This window comes from Thunnus thynnus, chromosome 15 (assembly GCF_963924715.1).
Source record: "Thunnus thynnus chromosome 15, fThuThy2.1, whole genome shotgun sequence".
NCBI classification, from domain to species: domain Eukaryota; kingdom Metazoa; phylum Chordata; class Actinopteri; order Scombriformes; family Scombridae; genus Thunnus; species Thunnus thynnus.
The window spans coordinates 30,714,098-30,738,311 of NC_089531.1; the positions used below are offsets into that span (position 1 = coordinate 30,714,098).

The window sequence follows — 24,214 nt, forward strand, 5'->3', positions numbered from 1 at the left end:
TTAAGGCAGGGAGAGGTTCTCATGATCAGGTCCGATGAGATGATCAGCCTGTCTGGGAACAAGTTTCTTTTTATTTTTAGATTCATAAATGTACTTATACAGTTGCTGTTATCAGAATTGATGACTTTTACATTGTAATGTGTGATTAAGCATACAAATGTGATTATAACAATTATTAACATTGTTCAATGGCCGCCGGGGCAGCGGGGCCGTGTGCAGAATTTTTTCTGTCCAGAAAGAAACAGAATGAATTGACAAGAATGATAAAGAACTGCCAGACGGATTTTCGCTCCACACCATTTACTAACCAATTATATTTTTGATCATTTGAATCAGCTAACTACCACTAACAAATTTTTATATTCATGATTACATTTTTGTATCTTTTGAAAGTACAAACAGGGGGGAAATGTTATAAAAATTAGAATTATACTGTGATTAGATGTCTTAAAACCTTACCATGTGCGTGCTCTTGTTTTTTCATTTCATGATGAATGTTCCTGTTTTGCTCTGCAAGAGTTGCAGAAACAGCAAACATAGCAGCTAAGATTAATGACGGGAGGCCAGTACATGCATTAGAAGAAGTCAGGAGGAAATAAAGGTCAGAGACAAGTCAGAAGGGTGAATTCTCGATTTAGGGACCTACAGCTGGCCAACCAATTAGAGAACTGAGAAAGTGTCATGATGTTATTTATGGAGCATATCTGTAAACATCAGAAGAAGTATGAGACGCCCATCTGTAAGGTATATAAACCAATTGTGAATGTCCTGTGATGAGCCTTTCTCTGTAACCCTGTTTGTGTGTTGCACTGTGAAACGCTCCTTCTTGTACAAGAAAATAAATTCGACTTAAACCTTGATACTTTGGATCCAGTCTCCATTATTTAAAGGTCATTGAGAAGAAATTCTTTAACAACTTGCACAATCACACATTGAGGTTACTGGCTTTTGCAGTGTGTACCTACCTGCGGGCTATAACAACAAACAAAACTTTTCCACACTGTATAAAAATGCCACATATTGTCAGGCACAAACAATTTCCAAGTTACTCAGCTTAGATACTTCTTTAAGGAAAAATCTACCAACTGATGCTCCTACAATATTAGATTTCAATTTGTGAAATTTGCTGAACATGTTAATGTTTAAAGTATAATGAAATATTCAAAGCCAAGATGCCATTGTTTTATGGCTGCAGAATTATAGCAAATAGAAAGTCAGATTTCTTGTGCATCATTTTATACACATTTTCCTGTAAATCATATAGTCATATAGTAATGATGAACCCACTGATGGTAAAGTTGAAGAGGTTACTCAGAAAGTGCCTCAAGCTACGTAAAAACAGTCAGTGCTGCCGTTTCCTGCAAGATCATTTACAGAGTAGAATCCTTTTCTCTCTGTCCACATCCCCTGTAGCCTGCACAGCCCTTGTAAAGAGAACTGCACTGAATGCAACAGGAGATTAGATACGGAGTTCTGTAGGTCCTTCTATATTCCTCTGAAAATGCATTCCAGTTCACCATGCCTGATGACGAAAGAACAGAAGAGTTCATGTGTAAAACGTAGGTTCAGATTTTACAGATTTACACTGTAAGTGCATTATGACGGAATCTTCTAATGGCCAGTATGAACAGGAGGAATAACTGTGGCAAGAAAACTTGTTTCAATGCTAATTTGGGCACCTGACAATTCTTTAAAACAGACTTGGAAAAATTGCAGTGAACAGCACCAACCACATGCCGGACAGCTCCTCCAGGAGTGACAGTAAACACATCACCAGGTCCGAGTGGACGGCGCAGAGCAGTAAGTGAGCTGCCCTCAGGTCCAGCTGAAGTCCTCCCCTGCTGCTCTCACTGTCCCCCGCGTCTGCATCATTATAAACATCCGTCTAGGATGTCGATATCTCTGGTAAATATTCTTACCGTTGTTTCTACCATGGATGTATCATGGAAAGAGAAAGGTTTTTACTTCTGCCATCTAGCCAACGATATCTCGCTTTGACATCTCGTGTGCTTCTGTGTGATTTGGACAACTACAAGTCACGCCCCCTGCTACAACTTACGCCCACTACAAGTCACGCCCGCTTGCAGTCCGCAGACAAATCCCTCTCGCTTGTTACCGTCAGTGTCTGTATAAGCGTGGCGGTTAATGTTGCTAGGGAGTGACTCACAAAGAGACACAATGGAGCGACAATGACGTTGTAAATAGCAGATGCCTGTTCTTGCAGCTCACACAGAGTATTATTTAATGTCACTCAAATTTTGCCAGTGCAATGTCAAAGTGTTGTCTTCTTCCGGTTCCTAGCAGCTAACGGTTATTTTTGTCCGAACGAATCAGCTTGAAATAGCCAGTAGCCACATTAGCAAGCAAGGCACCTGCTGGAGCTCTGCAATTGGGATTGGCTGTATTTGCATTGCTAGGTATTATAGCTACGCAGCTACTGTGGCTAAGAGATATTATGGAGTTTCCATTTGATATTAACCAGTTATTCCCAGAGAGGGTCTCCGTCTTGGACCAGGCCCTTGTTGCTGGTCGTAAATCTGCAGGAAGGTAAGTTAGAACGCAACTACTCTGATTTTGCTTTTCTCTTTGTTGTAAACTAGCATGTTACAGTGGAACTACAAACATACAATAACGTTACCTTCTCTCCTCTATAAAGAAAATGCTGCACAAAACTGGAAAATGACAATCTATGCCATATTTGCATACAAAACGTTAGAATGTTGTCCAAATGTTTTGATGAAACATTTGTTTTGTGTCTTTGTCTTTCGCTATTGTCTGTGTTGTAGAGCTTCAACGATTCATTGATTCGTTTTAAATTAATCGCCAGCTATTTCGATAATCAATTAATCATTTTGGGTCATTTTTTAAGAAAGCAAATGTCAAAATCTCTGGTTCTAGCCTCTCAAATGTGAATATTTTCTGGTTTTCTTTAGTCCTTTATGACAGTAAACTGAATATTTTTGGGTTGTTGACAAAACTTGACATTTCAAGATGTCATATTGGGCTTTGGGAAACAGTGAGCAACATTTTTCACCATTTTCTGACATTTTATAGACCAAACAATTGATCAATTGAGAGAATAATCAACAGATTAATCAATAACGAAAATACTTGTTATTTGCAGCCCTACTTGATTGTTAAAAAGTACCATGACATAATTGAATAAAAGTATGGTCTGTGTCATACTAACACACTAATTAACTATTAACTTACACAGATAATCACCTTCATGCCCATGGGCCATCCTACATGTGTACTGTGTTTGTCTTCATAGGCCAGATCTTCAAGCCCACATAGCCACAGTTATCGATGAACTTGGGAGAGCCTCCGCAAAGGTGAGTTTCTGCAGGTGTTGGAGTATGTTTGTTTTTTTTGTTTGTTTGTTTTCAAACTTTGTGTGAACATATGTTTAAGTTATGTGGGGACTATTGTGGACATACAGATGGGTGACAAATTAAAGGAAAAAAAGGTACAGGTCTGAATGCTCGACCCCTTCAGTGGGGGGATCTGGTGGCTCTGTTATGTTGTGGGCGGCATTTTGCTGGCATGGTTTGGGTCCACTTGTTCTCTTAAAGGGAAGGGTCACTGCAAATCAATACAACATTGTTCTGAGTTATCACTTTTATTCTATGATGAAACATTTCTATCCTGATGGGAGCGGTCTCTTCATGGATGACAGTGTCCCCATCCATAGGGCACAAGGGGTCACTGAATGGTTTGATGAGTATGAAAATGATGTCAATCATATGCTATGGCGTTGGCAGTCACCAGATCTCAACCTAATTGAACACCTATGAGAGATTTTGGACCGACGTGTTAGACAGTGCTCTCCACCACCATCATCATAACACCAAATGAGGAAATATCTTTTGGAAGAATGGTGTTCATCCCTCCAGTAGAGTTCCAGAGACTAGTAGAATCAATGCCAAGGTGCCCCAAAGCTGTTCTGGTGGCATCTGATGGCCCAACACCTTAAGAAGGCACTTTATGTTGGTTTTTCCTTCAATTTGTAACCTGTCTGTACAGTACACTCAGTCAGCCATGCTGGTGATGCCATTGGAACTGGGGATTGCTCTGCATGGGTATCTGCTGTTATAACATACAGTCAAAAATTCACAGGCATCACATTGTGTCTCCTGACACTGCTGTTCTTTAGCAAAATTGTACTGGGATTGTGGTAACAAATTCTACAATTCATTAAAAGTCTGGTCAAATATAAAACACCAAGCACTATCAACAGACTTCAATTTGAATTACACATTGATAATGGTGATAATGTAGATCAACTGACGACCACTGAGACGGTGATGATTTCATAAGACAAATGTAAAAGTTCAAATTAGAGCTGCAACTTACTCAACATTTTCATTATCGATTATCCTGTTGATTTTTTATGATTAATGGATTAATTTTCACAAAACAGTGAGAAATGTTCATTTCATTTTACCATAGCTTCAGGTGACTTCAGTATATTCAAATCATACTGATATAAACTATAGGGAAACAGCAAATCTTTACATTTGAGAAGCTGGAAACAGCAAATATTTACATTGTATTGATTAATACCTTAAATGATTACTTAGTTCTCAAAATGTCAAACTACATTTTTCACATGAATTAATCACGTTCAATGAGCATCCACCTCTCCTATTGCAGTGTCTCAGACAGGGTAACCTTAATAGGTTGGCAGTTGGCCACTAGAGGATAATGTTTATTTAACTTTTCTATGTTCCTTGTGAGATTGTCCTGTTCCTTGTGAGATTGCCAATTTCAGAAACGTAAATGCTATGTTGCATCAGCCGCAGGGATGAACGTAAGGGTTATGCACACAGTGAAGACACACAACACATACAAATCTTGCGAGAGTTTCACAGGCACATTTGAGCCCATTCACAGCCCATCCTCCCCTACTCACCTGAACTTTCCTTACTTTTCCTCCATAGAGTCTATGCTTAAGCTACCTCATTAAGCAGATCATCTGATTATAAAAAATATTTCATATACTAGTCAAAGTGATGTAACTGAAGATTATACCTAGGGCTGTGCGATATGACGATATGTATTGTGTGATGAGAAAAAAATGTCTATCTTTTCATATTATGTTCTATTGTTTATATTGTTGTGACGCAAATCACACTCTTTACGGCAATATTTACGTACCAACTATTTATTCATTGAATTAAAATGTGCTATATCAGGATAGGTACAGTTAACAGGATATGAAATGACCTATATCAGGATATGATATTTTGGTCATATTGCCCAGCTCTTATTATACCAGTGAATTTAAAAAAAAAAAGAAAAGAAAATCGGCAGTCAGCCCAGTGGATGTGAGCAGATATTGATCAGTGACGGTGGCAAATTACCATGCATTATGGCGGCCACAAACCTGGTTGCCAAAAAAGATGTGTTGTGGAGAATGGCTCGATCACTCAATAAAGAGAGCATTGTTAGGTTACGAAATAAGGTAATCAAATAATACAATCAGAAGTACAATGCATCACATTTCTGAGAGAGAGAGTGTATATCACCTAGCAATTTCCTTTTTTCTTGCTGGTGAGTTGGCACTCAGCCAGTTCTTAAATGCTCTTGTACAGGATCAAAATACCTATAGCTAATCCTAACAGTCAGTTGACAACCCTCAGATAGAAACAAGGGTCAAGAGTTCAACTGGGAGCCTAGGACGAGTATTTCTCCTCAACCATATATGCCAGAATGATAACACAGGTGTTGACCAAAGCGGCATTGGATAACAAAGTGACATTGTTATCACAGTGAATTGAAGAGCAAACAACACTATCCTCTCCTCTCAAATCAACAAATTAAAGAGACATAGAAATCTACATAACTATAATTTGTCCCACCACTGGCTAAGACAAAAGTACAACAACATAAACTGTTAAACAAAGCTAAATAACTTGCATACAGTCAACTATCTCATTTTACACAGCAAGGAGCTAAGTTTAAAATAGACACAACGTGAAGGTGTTTGGAACAGGTGTGGAATAACAAACTTACACTGAGCACTTAGTATAAGAACATTTGTAACATGTATAATATGAACAAGAAATACATAAATTTATAACCACTGTTTAAATCTCTCTCACAGGTGCCACTTCGCTCATTTGGCTTTTTTGGCTTTTTGTAATTCCAATGTCTGTGGCTATTGTCAATCTTGAAAAAGCTCGATGTAGTTTACAGTGTGGCATGCAGATTTTGTCCAGCCTGGCCATCCCAAATTGGTGTGTGTGGTAGTCTCAGGGTTTCCATTATTGGTGCTGGTCCATGTGTCCTACATATTATCTGTATTTATTGAGGTTAAAAACAATTGATTTGCAGGCTTTATAAAGAATGGCATCATCATGGCATGTAGATTCATAATGTCTTTTACTGAAAAGTAGGGTACTTTTGCTGATACATTATATTCCAAAGAAAACAAGTCGCGTCAATAGACTCACGTGCATAATGCTATTTTAAAATTAAATAAATAAATATTACGCTAGCCTACATTCGTAAACAACACATGAATACAAAGAATTTCCTTCAGCGTTAGGCCTATATATTCTCAGATAAAATAAAAGAGAATTAAAACTATTTGCAAACAAACAAACATCGTGAATCATGATGTTGCGTTGGTCGAGGCCTCAGTGGTCAATGACTGTCAGTCGTTGGCAATGGACGATGCCCAACTCTAGCCTGCTTGTGTTCAGACAGCATTTAACATTTGACAAGTTTGGCTTTTATTAAATGAAAAAGCATTTTTAAAGGAAAACATGTCCCATATTTGAACAAAAACATCTTAAAGATGTGTTTTAAGACTTAAAAATACTCTGCTTTTTTACTTTTTACTATTTGTGCCTGATATTGTGTTTCCACAAACTTATTTCTTTCTGTAGATATTTTCAAATACATCCACATCTACATCTTTCAAATACAAATTACATCTATGACCCTATACCATCTTCCTCATTGAAAAATCCGGAATCTAGGAATATGCAAATATTGTTCATTTCAAAAGTTTAACTACTGGACACAAGCTGTCTCCAACTTCACTGTAAAGTCTGTTCTCAATGTACGGGCACTGGAGGCTTTAGGTTTCCACATCACACTTGTATAAGCTGCATACTGGACCATGATTGGCTTTAAACTAGGTGTGATGTCACAAATCCTGTTCATATGTAAACATGTTTAACTGAGATTTAAGGTGAACTTGGGAGAAACTTTCCTCCTTCAGTGGATGAATGTGAAAACAAACTCTGCAGATACAGTACCTACAACAACTGAGCAACCCCCATCCACTCATGAAGACTATATTATGTGTTTAAAGACTTGGAGAAAAAAACGTGCAAGTGGACTTTGAATTGGGATTGTTTTTTTAAACTACTGTTCTAAGATCAAGGATGAATGCAAGTTATTGAAAAAAAATATTATTTTGTGTTGATATTATATTAGCATCAGTATGAAAACATTTCAAACCACGTCATAGGACTGTTTCTATACATGTGTGACAGTGTGCATACTGGCTCTCCACAGGCCCAGCAGCTGACAGCATCCATAACAAGTGCTTCCAAGCTGCAGTCCCAGAGGCATGAGGTCTACCTGCTGAAGGACGGAGAGAGAAATGGGTACATCTCATATCCTGTCTTCAGCTTTCACTCACTATACACACATACATTTTCCACTGTTTGTCTCTGAACTGACAGAGCTGGTACTCTTCAGCTGGACCTGCTCACCTCATCACTGAGTCATACTGTGGTCACATTGCATGCACTGTGGTGTTGAGACATATGAGACACTGTCTTTTATGGTCATGGCAGCAGCTCACCTCAAATCAGCCAAATGGAAAAGTAGATTAATACTTTTGATGTGAAAAGTTACTCAGAGCACAGTCTTACTCATTGCATTTCAAACCCCCACCCCCCCACCCCTCCACCCCCTGCCCAACTAAACTGCTGTCTCTCCTTTCTCCTACATACAGAGGACGTGGTGTAGTTGTGGGATTTCTCAAGGTCGGTTACAAGAAGTTATTTCTGCTTGTGAGTTACCTATTTTCTTTAATTCTCTTAATTTCTTTTTCTAATGTCTGTTTTCTGAGCTCAGCGGCTATTCCAGACACCTCACTGTCTGTGTATTTGAACTTCCTTTATCAGCTGTTGAGGCATGCTTTTTGGGTTTTTTCTGCAGGACAGACAAGGTGTGCACATAGAGGCAGAGCCGCTGTGTGTTTTGGATTTTTACATAGCAGAGAACTTGCAGCGACATGGCTACGGGCTGGAGCTGTTTGATTTCATGTTGCAGGTGAAGCATTCCTCTCTCTGGACCAAATTACTAGAAACCAGACTCAGTGTTGTGGAGGGTGTAATCAGTCACCTTTCCAGTCTGTGTGTGAGAAGTTTGTGGGCTTGAATGCTTTCAGAGACAAATCTTATGATGAAACAAAGTTATGAAGCATATTGCTGTGACTTCACAGATCTTTTGCCTCAGTGAGTTGCAGAATGAATCTGGTATTTCCCTACTGTACATTCCCACATGAAAGTTTTCTTTTAATGATATCTTCATTTATGGCCTGACTGATACTGGATTTTTTGAGGCCAATACTTATATCAATATTTGAGTTTAAAAAATGTGATTACAACACCAGTATTCTCACTTTTTTTGAACATACCATACATAATACAATACATACCATAAACCTAAATCTTTTATATCTACTTTTTAAAGAATTATGACCCAGATATGTACAGTACTGAGTGGAACACTTTACTGTTGAAAAATAAACTCAGTGCCCCTGGGTGGACAGAATATGTAATGTTTCAAAATTACTGCAAAACGTAACTTTGGCATTTCCGTACTGCTTATCAGCCAACATACTATATACACTAATTCTGATACATCTGTAGGAAGCTATTTTTAATTATTTCTACTTATTTTCTGACAAATTCAGATTTTAATTATATAGAAACTTCATCAATTTGGCATAGCAGTTGGCTCTAAATAATAATTTCCCTAAAGGGCTCAGTATACTTTACCACTGCAAAGTGTTGCTCGACCACCTCAAAACACCAAAGTGTTAGTACATGTTCTGAATGGCTATACTTGAAGGCAGGTTGAAAAGCCTGCCATCATAGAGAGGAATGAGATACTGAATTGCTCAAATGGGGATAACACCATAAATTTTACACAGTTTCTACCTGAAGATATTCATAGTGTTGCACTCGTTTGTACATATAAAAACTGACAGAAGTAGTTGTGTGAAGAAGAAAAAACCTGCCAACTTTCACACCTCAACACATCTGGCTGATCACTGCCTGAAGACAGCAGGACTGATGGAAAGTTGTTTACATCGGGGTTTGGGTGTGTAGTGGCGGTCCATTTCATGCAGTGATTGTCCAGGTGGAGGTGTGAAAGTTGGTGGGAACTTCTCGGTCAAGCTCTCTTTTTCATTTTTCATATTAGTGCTTCTGTCACTTTTGTGTATACAAAAGAAGTTTAATGAATGCCTTCTTGGAGAGACTGCCTGAAACTGTGCACTTGTATAATGCATTGCGTTGTGACTACAGATACTCAAAAGAGACAGAGGGTAGTTTATCCACCAAATAGTGTCCTCATGAATTTGTCAATGGAACAAAAGCAGTAGTGTCCATGGCACATGCTACTTTCTGCTAACAATTCCACATTGTAATGTGTGCATATGAAATAGAGACGGGTGACAAAATAAAGGAAAAACTGGTACAGGTCTGAAAGCTTGACCCCTACAGTGAGGGGATCTGGTGGATCTTTTATGCTTTGGGGAGCATTTTGCTGGCATGGTTTGGGTCCACTTGTCCCCTTAGAGGGAAGGGTCCCTGCAAATCAATACAAAGTTGTTCTGAGTCATCACCTTTATCCTTTGATGAAACATTTCTATCCTGATAAGAGTGGTCTCCTCCAGAATGACAATGCCCTGATTCATAGGGTACGAGAGGTCACTGAATGGTTTGATGAGTATGAAGATGATGTGAATTATATGCTATTGCCTTCGTTGTCACCAGATCTCCACCCAATTGAACACCTATGGGAGTTTTTGGACTGATGTGTTAGACAGCACTCTCCACCACCATCATCAAAACACCAAATGAGGGAATATCTTTTTGAAGAATGGTGTTCCTCAGCCTTGGCATTGATTCTACTAGTCTCTGGAACTCTTCTGGAGGGATGAAGACAGTTCTTCAAAAAGATATTCCCTCATTTGGTGTTTTAATGATGGAACAGAACAACTTTGTATTGATTTGCAGTGACCCTTACCCTTAAGGGGACAAGTGGACCCAAACCATGCCAGCAAAATGTCCCCCAAAGCAGAACAGAGCCACCAGATCCCCTCACTGTGGAGGTCAAGCATTCAGGCCTGTACCAGTTTTTCCTTAAATTTGTCACCCGTATATGAAAATTGTGTGACTCTACTCCTGTCAGTGAAGATGCAAAATGATAAGCATCCAAAATCTTAATTTACTGCTCAATATTGAGTAAACTGCTTATATAGAGAGTAGTGAACAGTGAATGAGAAAGTATTTTCAGACACAGATTCGTTGGGAGGCATTGGGATGCATCTGGGGTCTGTCCTGCCTTCAAATGTGGCCATTCAGAAAAGGTAGAAACATCTTTTCTTTTAAAGGTGATTGGACATGTTGTATGAACTACTTCATCTGGAGCATGCTGAGGCCTTGAAACTTCTTAGTTGACCTTTCTCCTCAGTTCATGTCCATGCTCATGTTTCTTTTAATAAATAACTCGATATATGTAACACTGGTGTTCATTTTTTGTTCTGATGATTTAACAGGGATAGTTTCATGTCCATCAAAGTCTTGAAAGTGCACCAAAAGCTGAAATTGTCAGAACTTATACTTGTGAAAGCCTGGGCACCCAAAATAACTATCAAAAACTGGAATGATGTAATACCAGCAAACTGCCATCAGTGCTGATGGTGGCAGTTCATTGCTATGGTTATCAGTGACTACTTGTTTTCTCTTTCTCTACTGTAGCACAAGAATTTAAAGCCGGTGCTGATGGCTTATGACAGGCCCTCGCCCAAATTCCTGTCTTTCCTGGCAAAGCAATACTGCCTGACACAAAGTGTTCCTCAGGTACAGTATGCACTTTACTATCACAGTATCAGTGTATTATAAAGTGTTAGTTCTCTCCTATCTACTGCGTGCTGTACTAAAACAAACCGGTCTGACTTCCAGTTCAACAAATGATATCTCTAAATTATTAGCTTTCCACCCAAAGAAAATGACATCTGCTTTAATCAGACAGTGTGAAAATATTTTCTTTCATTTGATTTTCAGTATGATTGCTCCACTTTTTATGGTTATATTTAGACACTGCCTCCTTCCACTGTCAGTTTTTGAAGTTTTTTAAGGCTTTGGTTTCATTATTCGGTATTATGCATGAAGAATCACTTTTAGTGCAGGGTTGGAGAATGATTGCATTTCTCCATTCCTTCTCTTTGAATTCTGAGTAGTAAGACCTTCAGTTGAGCTCATGTATTACTATATTACTTCCATATTATACACATGTAGTTGAGAATTTTCTCTTGGCATTAAATCTGATGTCAAAGTCATATTTGATCAGATGTCATGTTTAGAGCGTATTCTGAACTACTGCTTATGAACAGCATTGCACAGAGGAAATATATCCAAATCATCTAAATAAATACAAGGATTGACTCTTATTTACAATTTTTAAACAAGGATGAAAGTAGCATACCACCCTGCTTAAACCAATACTGACATGAAAAGATTAAATTACAGAACTACCCTCTCTAACCTGCATGCTGTGATAGGCATACAAGTGCACAAGGATCCTTAGATACTCCTTTAAAACTTATTTTATGAAAACGTTTTCATAATTGGTTTGATCAAAAGCCTTAGAGGCATCTAAGAAACACATGAACTTGATGGAATTGTGATATAACTGGCAATGGTTTCCTTTAGCAAACAATTCTAACTTGTCTATCAGAATCTCTGAATCACCTAGGAAGGGATACTATCTATGGCATTATACCTATGATTACCACTACTAATCTTTTAATCATTCTATGACAGGATAACAGGACTAACGATTCAAGTAGAAGGCCATGAAGTAGAAAGCCAGTAAAACAAGTGGCGGGAAGATAGAGGTGTTGACAGGTCACATCATTTCTAGATAAGCTGAACTCCTCATACTTGCTCGTCTAGCTTGCTGTAGGCGGTTAAAGCTACAATAGACATGTTTTTTCATGAGGTGGCAAAGTCTCACCCTTCTCCTTACATGGTCAACACTGGCTGCCAGCACTTGTTGCGTTATTGTGAATACAAAGCAGTACCACTAAAACAGAAAAATTACATCACAACCTAGTGGTGAAAATGTGGGTTTTTTGTGGGCTATGGTGTCATCCCTTTGCATCATGAATAGTTGTTAAGTAGAGCATCAACACAAACATAAGACCATAAGACACGACGGTATTAGCGATCCTGTGGATGAGGATCAAAGTTCATTCTTGACCTTGAAAAAAGCAGTTGACTGGAGTTTTTTACCACTACTGTAGTGGTGCTAAGTACCAATGTTTTATGAGGGGCTCCTCATTTTGTTTGTATCTTGTGCTTTACAAGGAACATGTGGCGATGCGATACATATTCCTCCCCAAAGTTTCATGCTATTAAGTTGTGAAGTTGCTTATTATTTCTTGAGAACAGCATATATATCTATCTATTGACAGACATATAAATTAATAAATTAAATGGTTTAAATCCAGACAGAAACTTCACTAGTGAGACTAAACTGAAGTTGAACCCTAGAGGCAGTATACGGTCTTCCATTGGTTGATTCTGCTGCTTATCAAATGTGTCTGCACTCCTGTTGGCTAGTTTTACTACTCCCGACTCTGTTTTTCTTTCGCTGTACACCCTTGATCTTCTCTCTCGGGCAGTGTAACTGAGCAAGGTGCGTGCCTTTGTCCCATTCAGCCAGTCAGAGCCCAGAAGCCCCACCCCGCTATGATGTGAGGGTCTTTAAATCAAATAGCCCCCATTTCACTCAGACATGGAGTTGATATGCTCACTGTTCTCTTCTCTATTAAAAGTTTATTAATATTAAACGTTGCATGTCCACATTGCAACAAATTTGACACTGCACGTCCTTGGGTCCCCAGCAGTACAGCTGCCGAGTGTGAAGTTGATCAGAAGAATGGTTCTTAAGATATGCAAAGGAAACACATACAGACAAACAGACAGACAGGTTGCCTGCTTTTTAGTTAGTCATATTTAGCTTCTACCCCAAAGTTTTTATGTACATAGTCTTGTACCTTGGACTTTTCATCAAAGGTCCAGATATTTTTTAACACTGTTGATCTTTTCCACTGATAGTTTAACTGGAAGAGTTTAATGTTGATCAAGCAGTAGAAGTGCTCCAACTGTGAGTCACATAATGTTGTTGATGGGGGGAAAATGAATGGGATTTTTACTTCTAGAACCAGGAGTGCCTGAAATAGCTCCTCCCACTTTGCAACTGTAATCCATTGATCGAAGGATGGCGTCACTAACATGACAAAAAACATAGCGGGCAGAAGAAGAAGATGACTAGCTAGCCAGCATGTAGTAAACAATGGAGGTTTCAGGGGTAGGATATCCTAAATGCAGAGTTGAGCTGAGGGTAGAGCAAGAGGAAGGTTTTTTTCATCATGAGAGGAATTTTCATCATGCACTCCTTGTATCCATCTGACCAGAGTGCTAACAAGTGCTTGAAAGCTTTGACAGCTAGTAAGTGAACCTTTTGAGCTTAAACAATTTAGGTTAAATATACTGTTACCAAAGGTCAACAATGGACTTCCATCCTCGGGTGGACCAGATTGACTTGTGGGTCACATGAGAATGAGGAACGCTCAGGTAAGGGAACTGGCATGTACCCAGTGTCTCTGCATGATAGAGTGTAATTTTTCTGTTGTGGTTCCTTGCACAAGGAATCTCACTACTACCCACACCTGTATAAAAAGCCCAGTGAACTGTAAACTCTGCAAAACACCCTCACTTCACTAAAAAGCCAGGGGGAGATAGGAATGAACACAGACACAAACTGATTATCTAATCTAATAATCTAGTAGGTTTTTATGTCTATGAATATCTTTATTCAAGCTTTACATTTTGTCACATCTGTCAAGTTTTATCATACAGTAAGTATCAGTAATTGTAGTTATCTTTTTATTCTTCCAGGTCAATAACTTTGTGGTGTTTGAGGGCTTCTTCCTCAACAGATCAGGTAACATTTTCACTCTGATCCCATTGCTTTGTCTTTACTTATCTTAGTTTCGGAAAAGAATGCTGCAGAACAGAACAACCATATACTTTTGTGAATATGTTATCAAGTTCAGTTACGTAATATTTTGCATGCCACAGCTTTAAAGTGAACTTTTGCTTTTGGCATCACAACAAACTCATCTTCATCTTTGTTGAATATGTATATGTGGAAGAAAAAACACACCATCATTAGCGAGATGTAAGTTTGAAAAACAGGCACTCGACCCAAGAGTGCTGATCTGCTTTTATTCCAGTTCCAAAATCTTTTGTTTCACCAAACTCTCCCAGGCTCGCCTCCCTCCCCTCTGATGGATCAGGGGATGTACGGCTTTTTGTAAGGACTTTTCAATCTCTTTTCTTTTCTCATATGTCCCCAGCATCGTATCCCCCTTCCTTTGTCCCTTTTATTAGGTTCATATTATATTTATAATGCTCTTTGTCTCACTTCTTGTACCTTACTTTCTCACAGTTTTTTGCCAGTTTCAGTTCCTCTTTGCCATCACTTGTATTTATTTACCTATAAAAGTATAATATATGGCATGTATTGTATCATGTCATATATTGGACACTTTGTCCCAGTCAGAATATTATGATATCCACAGATAGCCACAACCTGTAGAACACCACAGACCCCTACAGACAACTTGACTGAGGAATATCTGCCTGATTCCTGACCCTCTGATGTCTCTCAATGTCTGTCAGTTGTATAAAGCCAATTAAAGGTGCCTTGTGTGACATTCTTCCTTCAATTAACCACATTAATGTATTACTGTGAACAATAAGACCATTGTTAAAAAGATTGGTGCCTCATATCCATACCAGCCTCTACACTGCATTTTTACAGAATGAAAAAGAAAGGGATGCCATTCTTCCAGCAAAGAGCAGAAAGGTGTAGCACCTGCCCGACAGGTATAAGTCACACCCCTCCAGCAGTCCACACCATTAAACTTCTTTGTGTGGAAAAGAATGAAAGAACAAGTTTTATTCTTGCAGCGATTGTTTGCCCATTAGCCAGCTAGCTTGAGTTTTAGCTACATTAGCCAGTGCAAGACTGGTAATCTGGTACTTTTAGTTTTATCTTATATGTGGAAAGGACCAGTGTTGGGCAGGTTCCTTGAAAAATGTAATTAATTACTCATTAGTTAGTACTCACACTGTACTTATATACTTACTTAACTATTACTTAACTATCCATCCATTCATCCATCCATCCATTTTCTTTACCGCTTATCCTCTAGAGGGTCACGGGGGAGCTGGAGCCAATCTCAGCTGACATTGGGTGAGGGTGGGGTACACCCTGGACAGGTCGCCACTCAATCATAGGACTAACATATAGTATAGAGTATTACTAAACTACTACTTACTAATTATTTGATGGAGGATTTGATGGTTTATGACTCAAGAAACTAGATCTGACATGACAAAAAACTCTCATTTACTCTTTATATTGACACTTTTCTGTCACCATAGGCTAAATGAAGATGTCTTATACCTGGTGGGCATCTTTTATACTTCTACAATGCTCCTTAGTTATGATGAATGGGTTTTGTAGTGATTCTACAAGAAAAATTCAGAAAAAAATGAGCCAAAGCATTTTGAGATCTGGCAATGAGAGGTGGTGGAGAGCATGAAAAGCTAACAAGTTTATCTTCAACATATGGATGGTAGGGACAGGGCAATTGTGGACACTGAGGCTACCAATAATCTTAACCAGGGTTTCATGTAAGTAAAGGCATATCAGTAAACTTTAAAAAAAAAAAATGCTTAAACACGGCGACTTTAAACTAAAAATCTACTTCAGAACTAAATCTGAAGATTTAATTATGGTTATCTTAGATTGCTCAAGTAATTGTGAACATGAACAACTTTTTCCATGGTTGAATATTAAAAGACACTTTTAGACACTTTGGTTTGGGGAGATACTTGCTCCAGCTTAGTGCAAATCTACAAGCTGTTGAAGATCTCAGGACCAATTTGTGAATTCTGTTTTACAGTGGATCCTCCCTTTTAGCTTTCATTACCAGTATTCTGGCCTTCACCACAAGATCATATATTACTGGCAGAGTAAATTTAACTTATAAAGGACATGCATGAGTATGTAGGGCTGCATTGTAGGGGAGGGAGGGAGGGATGACTTTTAGCCTTACAAGAGATCATGTTCTCTTTTTGGTCTGGCTTTGAGTGTGTTCTCCTTCACAGTGGCCCAATTGAGAAAGGTTCCCCTAAGAAAGCCGGACGGAGAGATCAAACCCTACTCTTTAATGGAGAGAGAAGGTAAACATTCCTTTTACTTTGCCATACACATAAAAAATATGTAATATCTTAAGAAGTACACGTTGAAGTCATTCTAGTAAGTTAGCTGTTCAGTTTTACCCATTTATCTGGAGTGTTTGAGTATTTGATGCAGTGTTTGAATAATGAGGAAATGGTGACGAGGAATAATGAGGAAACATTGCTGAAATAGTGTTTCAACAATGTTAACTATCAAGGACAATGTGCAAGAAATGGATGGATTCACATTAGTTAATGATATATAATCGGTAAAAGCATATAGTATGAATCAATTAAAATAAAGAAATATAGCCACAAGTGGCAATGATCAGGGTCCAAGCAGATTGTTTCTTTAATTTTTTAATATTTTTCTTTAATATTTAATTGACAAGAAGCAAAACTCTTGATTTTGTGGTCATCACTATATGCTGATGCTCTGTTGAAACATTTGATTTAACTTTTGACCTTCAGTGAAGACATGTTTGTACTACATTTGTATCGAATTCTTATTTCATTCAAGATCAAGTCCAGTAATTTATACATAAATACTATGTGAGAAAAGTCAAAACTTATCCTGGAAAATGCAAAGATTCAGACCATGTGCAGGATGGCAAAAGTGTGATTTGAACTCTTAACCTTTTCATCGAAAGACAACCATCTTACCACTCAACTACTGAGCAAATCAGATCACCATTGTGTGTGTACAAGCATGAAAAATACCTCGGGAGATGCCAAGGAGTTTTTGATGGGATGAATTATGAATTTAATGAAGTTCTGTTTACTTGAGTTGAATATATACTTTTTGTAGCATTTTACACATATTGGATATTTGTCACGGGAGAATGGGAATTTGAGTTTGGAAATTGCAAAAGTAGCACAGGATGTGGCATGGCAACTTTTGAACCACAAGAGTCCACAATAGATGGACAGAAACAGGAGTATGCATACACCTTGGTGCCAGGCTGGAACAGGTGACCTTACTGTCCCAGGCATGTGTTTAGACCACTAGACCATCAGGATAACACAGCTGTCAATGACAGCAGTTGACACTAAACATCAACTTATTTCTGCATACAATCAGTAAAGTACTACATTGAAGTCAATGAGAGTGAATAACTTAATGACTCTAAAACACTTAACCATAATGAAATATTTTGCTGGTGAGCAGTATGTCATAGTGATTTTGTAAAATGGTGAGTTATTATAGCGTTGTATGCCTTTAAGTGCCCAGTGTACAGCAGAGGGTCTCCCCAAGCATTGAACCTTAATCCCTGGACTATCAGTTCTGCTGATGATTGTGCTGTCTTTTGTTTTCACAACCTCAAAGTTTAATACAATGGTGCTCTATAGGAATTGATGCAGCTGAAGTTAAAATATTCACCAAAATTACACATTCACAGATAAATAGCTGAAAGTCTAATCACATGATTATCAAATTTCTAAAATGACATTTGTTGTGAACTCAAGAAAAAAAATATAATAATCATGTTAGTCAGCTAGGTCAGTAATGAGTACAGTGTGTGGATGAATGAAGTGTGTGTGATATGTGCAAACAAAACACAAAACCCTAACCCATCTAGCTGGTGGAGGCCTTGGAGGAAGAAAAGAGAAAGAGGTTAATAAGGAGGCCACCCAAATAGGCTGAGGCCTAAATTAACCAGATCCAGGTAGTTTCCTGACGCCCTCTCCAACCTCATCCACTGGCTCCTGAACCAGGAAGCTGAACCAACCTCACAAGCAGAAGAAAGAGAGGGACCTCACAAAACTTAAAAAATTCACAACAATTTAACTGTTGGGGATACAGTTCTGAAAGCTTTTCAAGAGTGTACTGTCAAATATTTTGGTGAAATTTGTTTAACAATTAGATGAAATAGAAAAAAGATCGAAAAATGTTTCACCTATCTGAACATCATTTGAAACACTTGATATCTAGCATCCAAAGAATGCCTGTGTCAATTTTAGTAGCATATGAATGAAGACTTATATAGATGTTAATATGTAGATGTACATATAGATGTTAATTGATTTTACATAAATCTGAAAAATATAGACAGACTTCTAAATTGACCCTAGGTTCGAGTGAGGCAAATGTTTGGTCTTACGGTTTTTATTTCACAAGCACTTAATGGAGAAAAATAATGAGAGAAGAATGAGAAAAATGAGAACAAAAACATGGGGCCTCCCTAACAAATAGATATCTAAAGCCCTAAAGTATACAGTACCAGTCAAACATTTGGATACACTTTCTCATTCAAGGAATGGTAAGGTGTGTCCAAACTTTAATATATAATATGTTCTGTCATATTTGTGTTTTGATTAGGTGATTCATAAGTCTTCTACCAGGTGATAGCAACAGCACTGTGTTATATTTAGGCGTCCTCTGCTTACATAGAGACTAGAAAGGTGCTATACAAGTACAGTCCATTTACCCTTTACCATTTGCCTCTTTTACTATTGACAATATAAATGAAAGAGGTTGTCAGTTACATTACAATAACTGCATAGAGCCTTGCATCACAAAAACATCTCTGCAGCATCTTATGAGATTTTTCAGGGTATAGAGGTCAGCCTAGATCTAACTAAACAAAGGTCTGTCTCAAAACAAAATTGCATATGTAGGAAAAAAATAAATCAGTAATTACAGACAGACATATTTGCGTATTACAAACCCAAACTCCTATAAATGTTCAAATTAAATACAGTGATTACTGGTGAAGGTATTAACTGGGTACAGCAATAATTTAAAAAAACAGAGTGAACTTTTTTTTTCTCCACCTGTTTGTATGACATATTCTCCATAGTAAGGCCTAGATCTTAGTGAAAGATGCAGTGCTTTACCACACATGGCTTCAGCCACAATCACAGCAACAGCAGCAGCCACTCATAACACAAGTATAGAGAACTACGTTACCTACCCTCCACAAGTCATCTTAACATTAGCTGCAATTATACAGACTTGTGGTTGAGCAGCCACAGCAAAGGGAGTATCCACTCACACCATGTTGACAATATTATGTCATACATCCACAACATTGTATTTTATTTATTTATCAGGACAGTGTACAGTTTTTAACATAAATGATGCACTACACCAGAGTTAGCTCAAGGCTAATTTACATCTGCAGTCCCCCACAATCAAAACATACAACAGCACAACAACAAACAGTACAAAGCAAAAAAACACACAGAACACATTATACAAAACACAAAATACAAAGCTACACACAATAGCACATCACATACACCCACAATGTCAACTACAAATTAATAATGTAAACTTGTCAAATTAAAAGGAATACTACATGCACTAATGAGAAGACCATAGATGAAATTTAGATTCACTGGTTACAGAGCTGAGTGGTTTTTAGCACATTTTTTAATTTGGTTTTGAATGTATTGATAGAACTGCAGCTCTTCATATCATCCGGTAGGGCATTCCACTGAGTTGTGGCTTTCACACAGAAAGCTGACTGCCCAAATGCAGTGCAACAAAATGGTATGGTACAATCTTGTATAGAGGATATTCTGGAGGATCTAATAGAACTTACTGAATGAGTGTACACAAAGTCATGTAGTGGAGGAGGGGCCAAACCATTTAAAATTTTATAAACTAGACACAAATTTGAGAATAATCTAATATTCTCAAAGCTCAGTAAATTGTATTTCCTAAGTACCCTACAGTGATGGAAATTCATTGGCTTTTTGTCCAGATTTTTTAGAGTTAGCTTGTATAAGGACTCAAGAGGTTTTATGGCTGTTCCTCCAGCCTGCCCCCAACATGTGATGCAATAAGACATATGAGAAAGAATCATAGCATGCATAAATGTCTTGGCTGCGTCCAAAGAGAGACAGTTTCTATTATGTCTAAAATTTGCTAAGTTGTACTAAATTTTAACCGTTTTTTCAACATGTTTCTTAAAGTTCAAATTTGGATCCAGTGTCACATCAAGATATTTAAAATCAGTAACTATATCAATCTTTTCACCTTGATGAGAATATCAGTGTTAGGAGGTTGTACCATGGTTTTAGAGAAAAACATACCTTTTGTCTTGTTTACATTTAGACTCAGACATGATTGATCAACCCAATTTGTGATCCTTTCCAATGCAATTGTGTGCTTAGCAGCAACTAACTCAGCTGTTTTTGCATGTGTGTACACAATGGTGTCATCTGCATACATTTGTAGTTCTACATCATGACACTGTTAAGGGAGATCATTAATATATGGGCTAAACAATAGGGGACCTAACACTGACCCTTGTGGAACACCCATTGTGCACTTCATGTGACTGGACAGTGCGTCACAAACTTAAACACATTGTATCCTATCAGATGAATATGAAGACATCCATGCCAGTGCTCTAGATGAGAAGTTAAATTTAGAGAGTCATCTGTCATTTGTGCTATGTGATAATTATCCTTGATTGTGTTGCATTATGGTAAGTGTTGGATCCACTCATACTAGAACTAGTATGATTGATTTGATGGTAGTCACTGCTCAGTTCAAGTCTCAATTTAGTGAACTATTTTTCCACTACAGTGGTACGTCAGGAGCAGATGGTTCCTCCCTGGCCGTTTGCCCCTCCTCACTCCCCCCAGCGGTCGGTATTCTCCCAGTACTCCCACTCTCTCAGCGTGGGATCCTCCCCCACCAGAGCACCCCTTCAAGCCGCCCCAGCATCTGCCCCTGGGGGCAACAGGGACCAGAGCCCACAGTCCCCTCTCATCGAGCGCTGCAGGGCAAGACGCAGCAGGTAAGAAACAACACGCATGTAGGCTGTCGTACCTCATTTAAACGTGATCTGTGACTGGACAAGTCATCTTTGAAAAGAATTCTCATGGAACTGCAGGATGTAAATGCACATTTTACACAACTGTTGTCTCTCCAGTTCCAAAGGATGTCACTACAGGGTGGATACCATATGCATTCACAGTTGGCTGAGGCAGTGTCACCCATAATAGACAGTGTGTGAGCTTAAATCAGTGTAATTGTCCCACAGCATTCCTACTTCCATATAATTATTGTATTGTTTTAATGACCCTGCACATCCCCACAGGTGTTTTACATTATTTTGGCTGATTAGACCTCTGCTCAGGTTGAAGTTGGATGGAGCTATGCTTGGATGTACTGTATGTGAGATCGCCAGGTTTGTTTGACTAATAAAAATGATAAAGGTGTTATTTGTTCCACCCTAACAGGTGGCACAGAGCTAGCCAGAGAGATTTAAATCAAGCACAGTTTGAACCCACCCACACAGACCTGAGAAGAGGTCTAATGAATCAGAATATGTGAAATCACTTGTGCAGGTGGACCATGAACGTGCAAAACAGCCAAAACTTTTTACTTTCAATCAAGTGTGTCAGCCACTGAGAAATCTTGTTATGAGTGCATTACATCACCATTGGTGTCAGGTGGTCTGGGAAGCATTTAAACTAACCTTGCAGGGCCAGGCTATTCTAAACTAACAGCCCTGTGAGGCTGTACATAGACATGGTGGTGCTTTAAGCTAAATCTTAGTTTCGAGTATTAGCATGCTAACACTTGCTAATAAGAACTGAACACAAAGTACAGGTAAGGCAAATGGGATTGTCAGTAATTTTGTAGGTATATCATAAACCATATTGGATCCAATTCATCCTGCTGGGAAAATGAATGATGACATTTGTAGTTGTTGAGACACTTCACTCTGAACCAAACAGTTTCAACCTACTGTTAGATGAATAGTCAGGGGCTCATCAAATTCATTAGATTTCATACTCAAAATTTCATGGCAAACCATCCTTTGGTTGTTGAGATATTTCAGTTTGGCCAAAAATGGTGATCCAACTAACCGGCAGTACCATCCAAATGTTGGCTAGGTGGCCACATGGGAGGTTAGTATTTGTCAACCATAGTTTTCCATGGGTGTAACCAGTGTTTAGTCATTAGGGTGGAACCAATGTGATTTCCATCATTTTATGGATGAATAATTTTGTTTGAGCTGCTCACTGCATGTAAAAATGACATTTAAAAAATTCATTAGCAGCATCTCCTCCCAGAAAACTGCGCCTGCTGTAGAGATTTTTTTGGGGGGACTATTTCTTTGGAAGACAGTAGATCTCAGTATAACAGCTGGTAGAGGCTGCTAGTCTTCGATGTCTTCTTCTCTATGTTTGTTTATACTGTATCTAACAATATCTCAAATGTATTTTCTTATTAGTTTTTATGTGATCTATTGATTCAAATCACATAATCTGCAACTGCTGACAGCCTCTACGTTTTTTAGAAATTGATATCAATGCCTTTCAGTTTCATTAAAGTTCCTTAATTTTCTTGAGTACGTTACATTACATTCTGACTCTTGTATAATTTCTGGCTATATTAGCCAAAATCCCATTTCATTGTGCACATGTATTTTTAATTTGTAGATGATAGATACACTCAAATAAATATTACTAGATATATTACTAGGTAAACCAAAGAATAATGTATAGTTGGTTCAGGTGTTACTGTCTATAGTGAATAACAAATCAGTAAACAGGGAAAAAATCCTACTATATTCATCATTATTTTTGCCTTAAGGTTTTAAGTGTAGATAGGTGTAGATGTAGTGCACAGACCAGTTTCTAAACCAGGAGATACTTAAAGGTCCCCACCAGACATGTTTTAAGATATATAAAAAAAACTCTGCTTTGAATAATAATTTGTGTCTGATATGGTTTTCCCACAAAGAAGTTCAGTTAACTTGTCAAAAATTATTAAAATTACATGAACACTTTCCTACTCATTAAAAAATCCAGAATCTATGAATATGCAAATATTGTTTATGTCAAATGTTTAACTGCTGGACACTAGATGTCTCCTACTTCATTGTAAAGTTCATTGGCGTATGTGCACTGGCTTCATGTTTACACATCACACTTGTGTAGGTTGCATACTGGACCACAATTGGCTCCAAACTTGTTGTGATGTCACAAATCATGCTGTAGGTACAAGCCTTAAACTCAGATTTAAGGTGAGCACAGAGAAACGTTCCACTTTCGGCAGATCATAACAGCTTTCTAATGTCAAACTCTGCACATACATCACTGCACAGTTAAGCTCAAACATCACAGTCAGGTGACTGTAAGAAAAACACATTTTAGACTTTGAGGGGGACTTTAACATTTGTGAACAAGGCACAAAATGATATATTGGCCATGGTCCCAGGCTGGGTCAGAGTCTGTCTGAGCCTGCCAAGCGTATAAACAAACATATTAAACCACCAAGGAATGATATATAGGCCTCTTTGTCATCCCAAGTCAGTGTGCCTCAGTTTCTCAGTTGAGCTGTAAGCTTTGGACCCCTAGACATGCTTGCATGTCTAGTTATTAATTGATGTTTAACTGCTAAATGTCACACTTTTATTACCAGTTGTTAATGAGGTGTTGCAGTGACAAAGTGTTTTGTGTAAGCATTGTGCATAGACATCTCCATATCTGTCCGAAACCTTACAGCGTGCAGAAAGGCCTGTGTCAGTGCCAGGTTTACTCAGCTTGGCGGTGGGATGCTACATTCCTCTCATTAGTCACTTATTGTGTCCAGCACAAAGAGGCAGCCCTCACCCACTCCTCCTTATTTGTTCTGCTCCAGCACTGCTTTCTAAACACTGTCT

General features: G+C 38.3%; 1 protein-coding gene across 8 annotated transcripts in view; it reads left to right on the top strand.

Annotated features, from left to right (window-relative positions):
• The first annotated feature begins 2,114 nt into the window (after nucleotides 1-2,114).
• atat1 (alpha tubulin acetyltransferase 1) overlaps nucleotides 2,115-24,214 on the top strand; it is a 37,304-nt gene continuing 15,204 nt past the window's right edge. For 3 of the 8 annotated variants that reach the window (XM_067611734.1, XM_067611735.1, XM_067611739.1), the window contains exons 1-9: nucleotides 2,117-2,547; nucleotides 3,275-3,335; nucleotides 7,534-7,625; nucleotides 7,979-8,036; nucleotides 8,185-8,298; nucleotides 11,019-11,120; nucleotides 14,226-14,271; nucleotides 16,509-16,583; nucleotides 21,121-21,334. In XM_067611734.1, the coding sequence (XP_067467835.1) occupies nucleotides 2,456-2,547; nucleotides 3,275-3,335; nucleotides 7,534-7,625; nucleotides 7,979-8,036; nucleotides 8,185-8,298; nucleotides 11,019-11,120; nucleotides 14,226-14,271; nucleotides 16,509-16,583; nucleotides 21,121-21,334 (854 nt within the window). In that variant the 5' untranslated portion in view covers nucleotides 2,117-2,455. Of the gene's footprint in view, nucleotides 2,548-3,274; nucleotides 3,336-7,533; nucleotides 7,626-7,978; nucleotides 8,037-8,184; nucleotides 8,299-11,018; nucleotides 11,121-14,225; nucleotides 14,272-14,597; nucleotides 14,644-16,508; nucleotides 16,584-21,120; nucleotides 21,335-24,214 lie in introns of all 8 variants that reach the window. The other 5 variants (XM_067611738.1, XM_067611740.1, XM_067611736.1 and 2 more) reach the window with 5 other exon arrangements.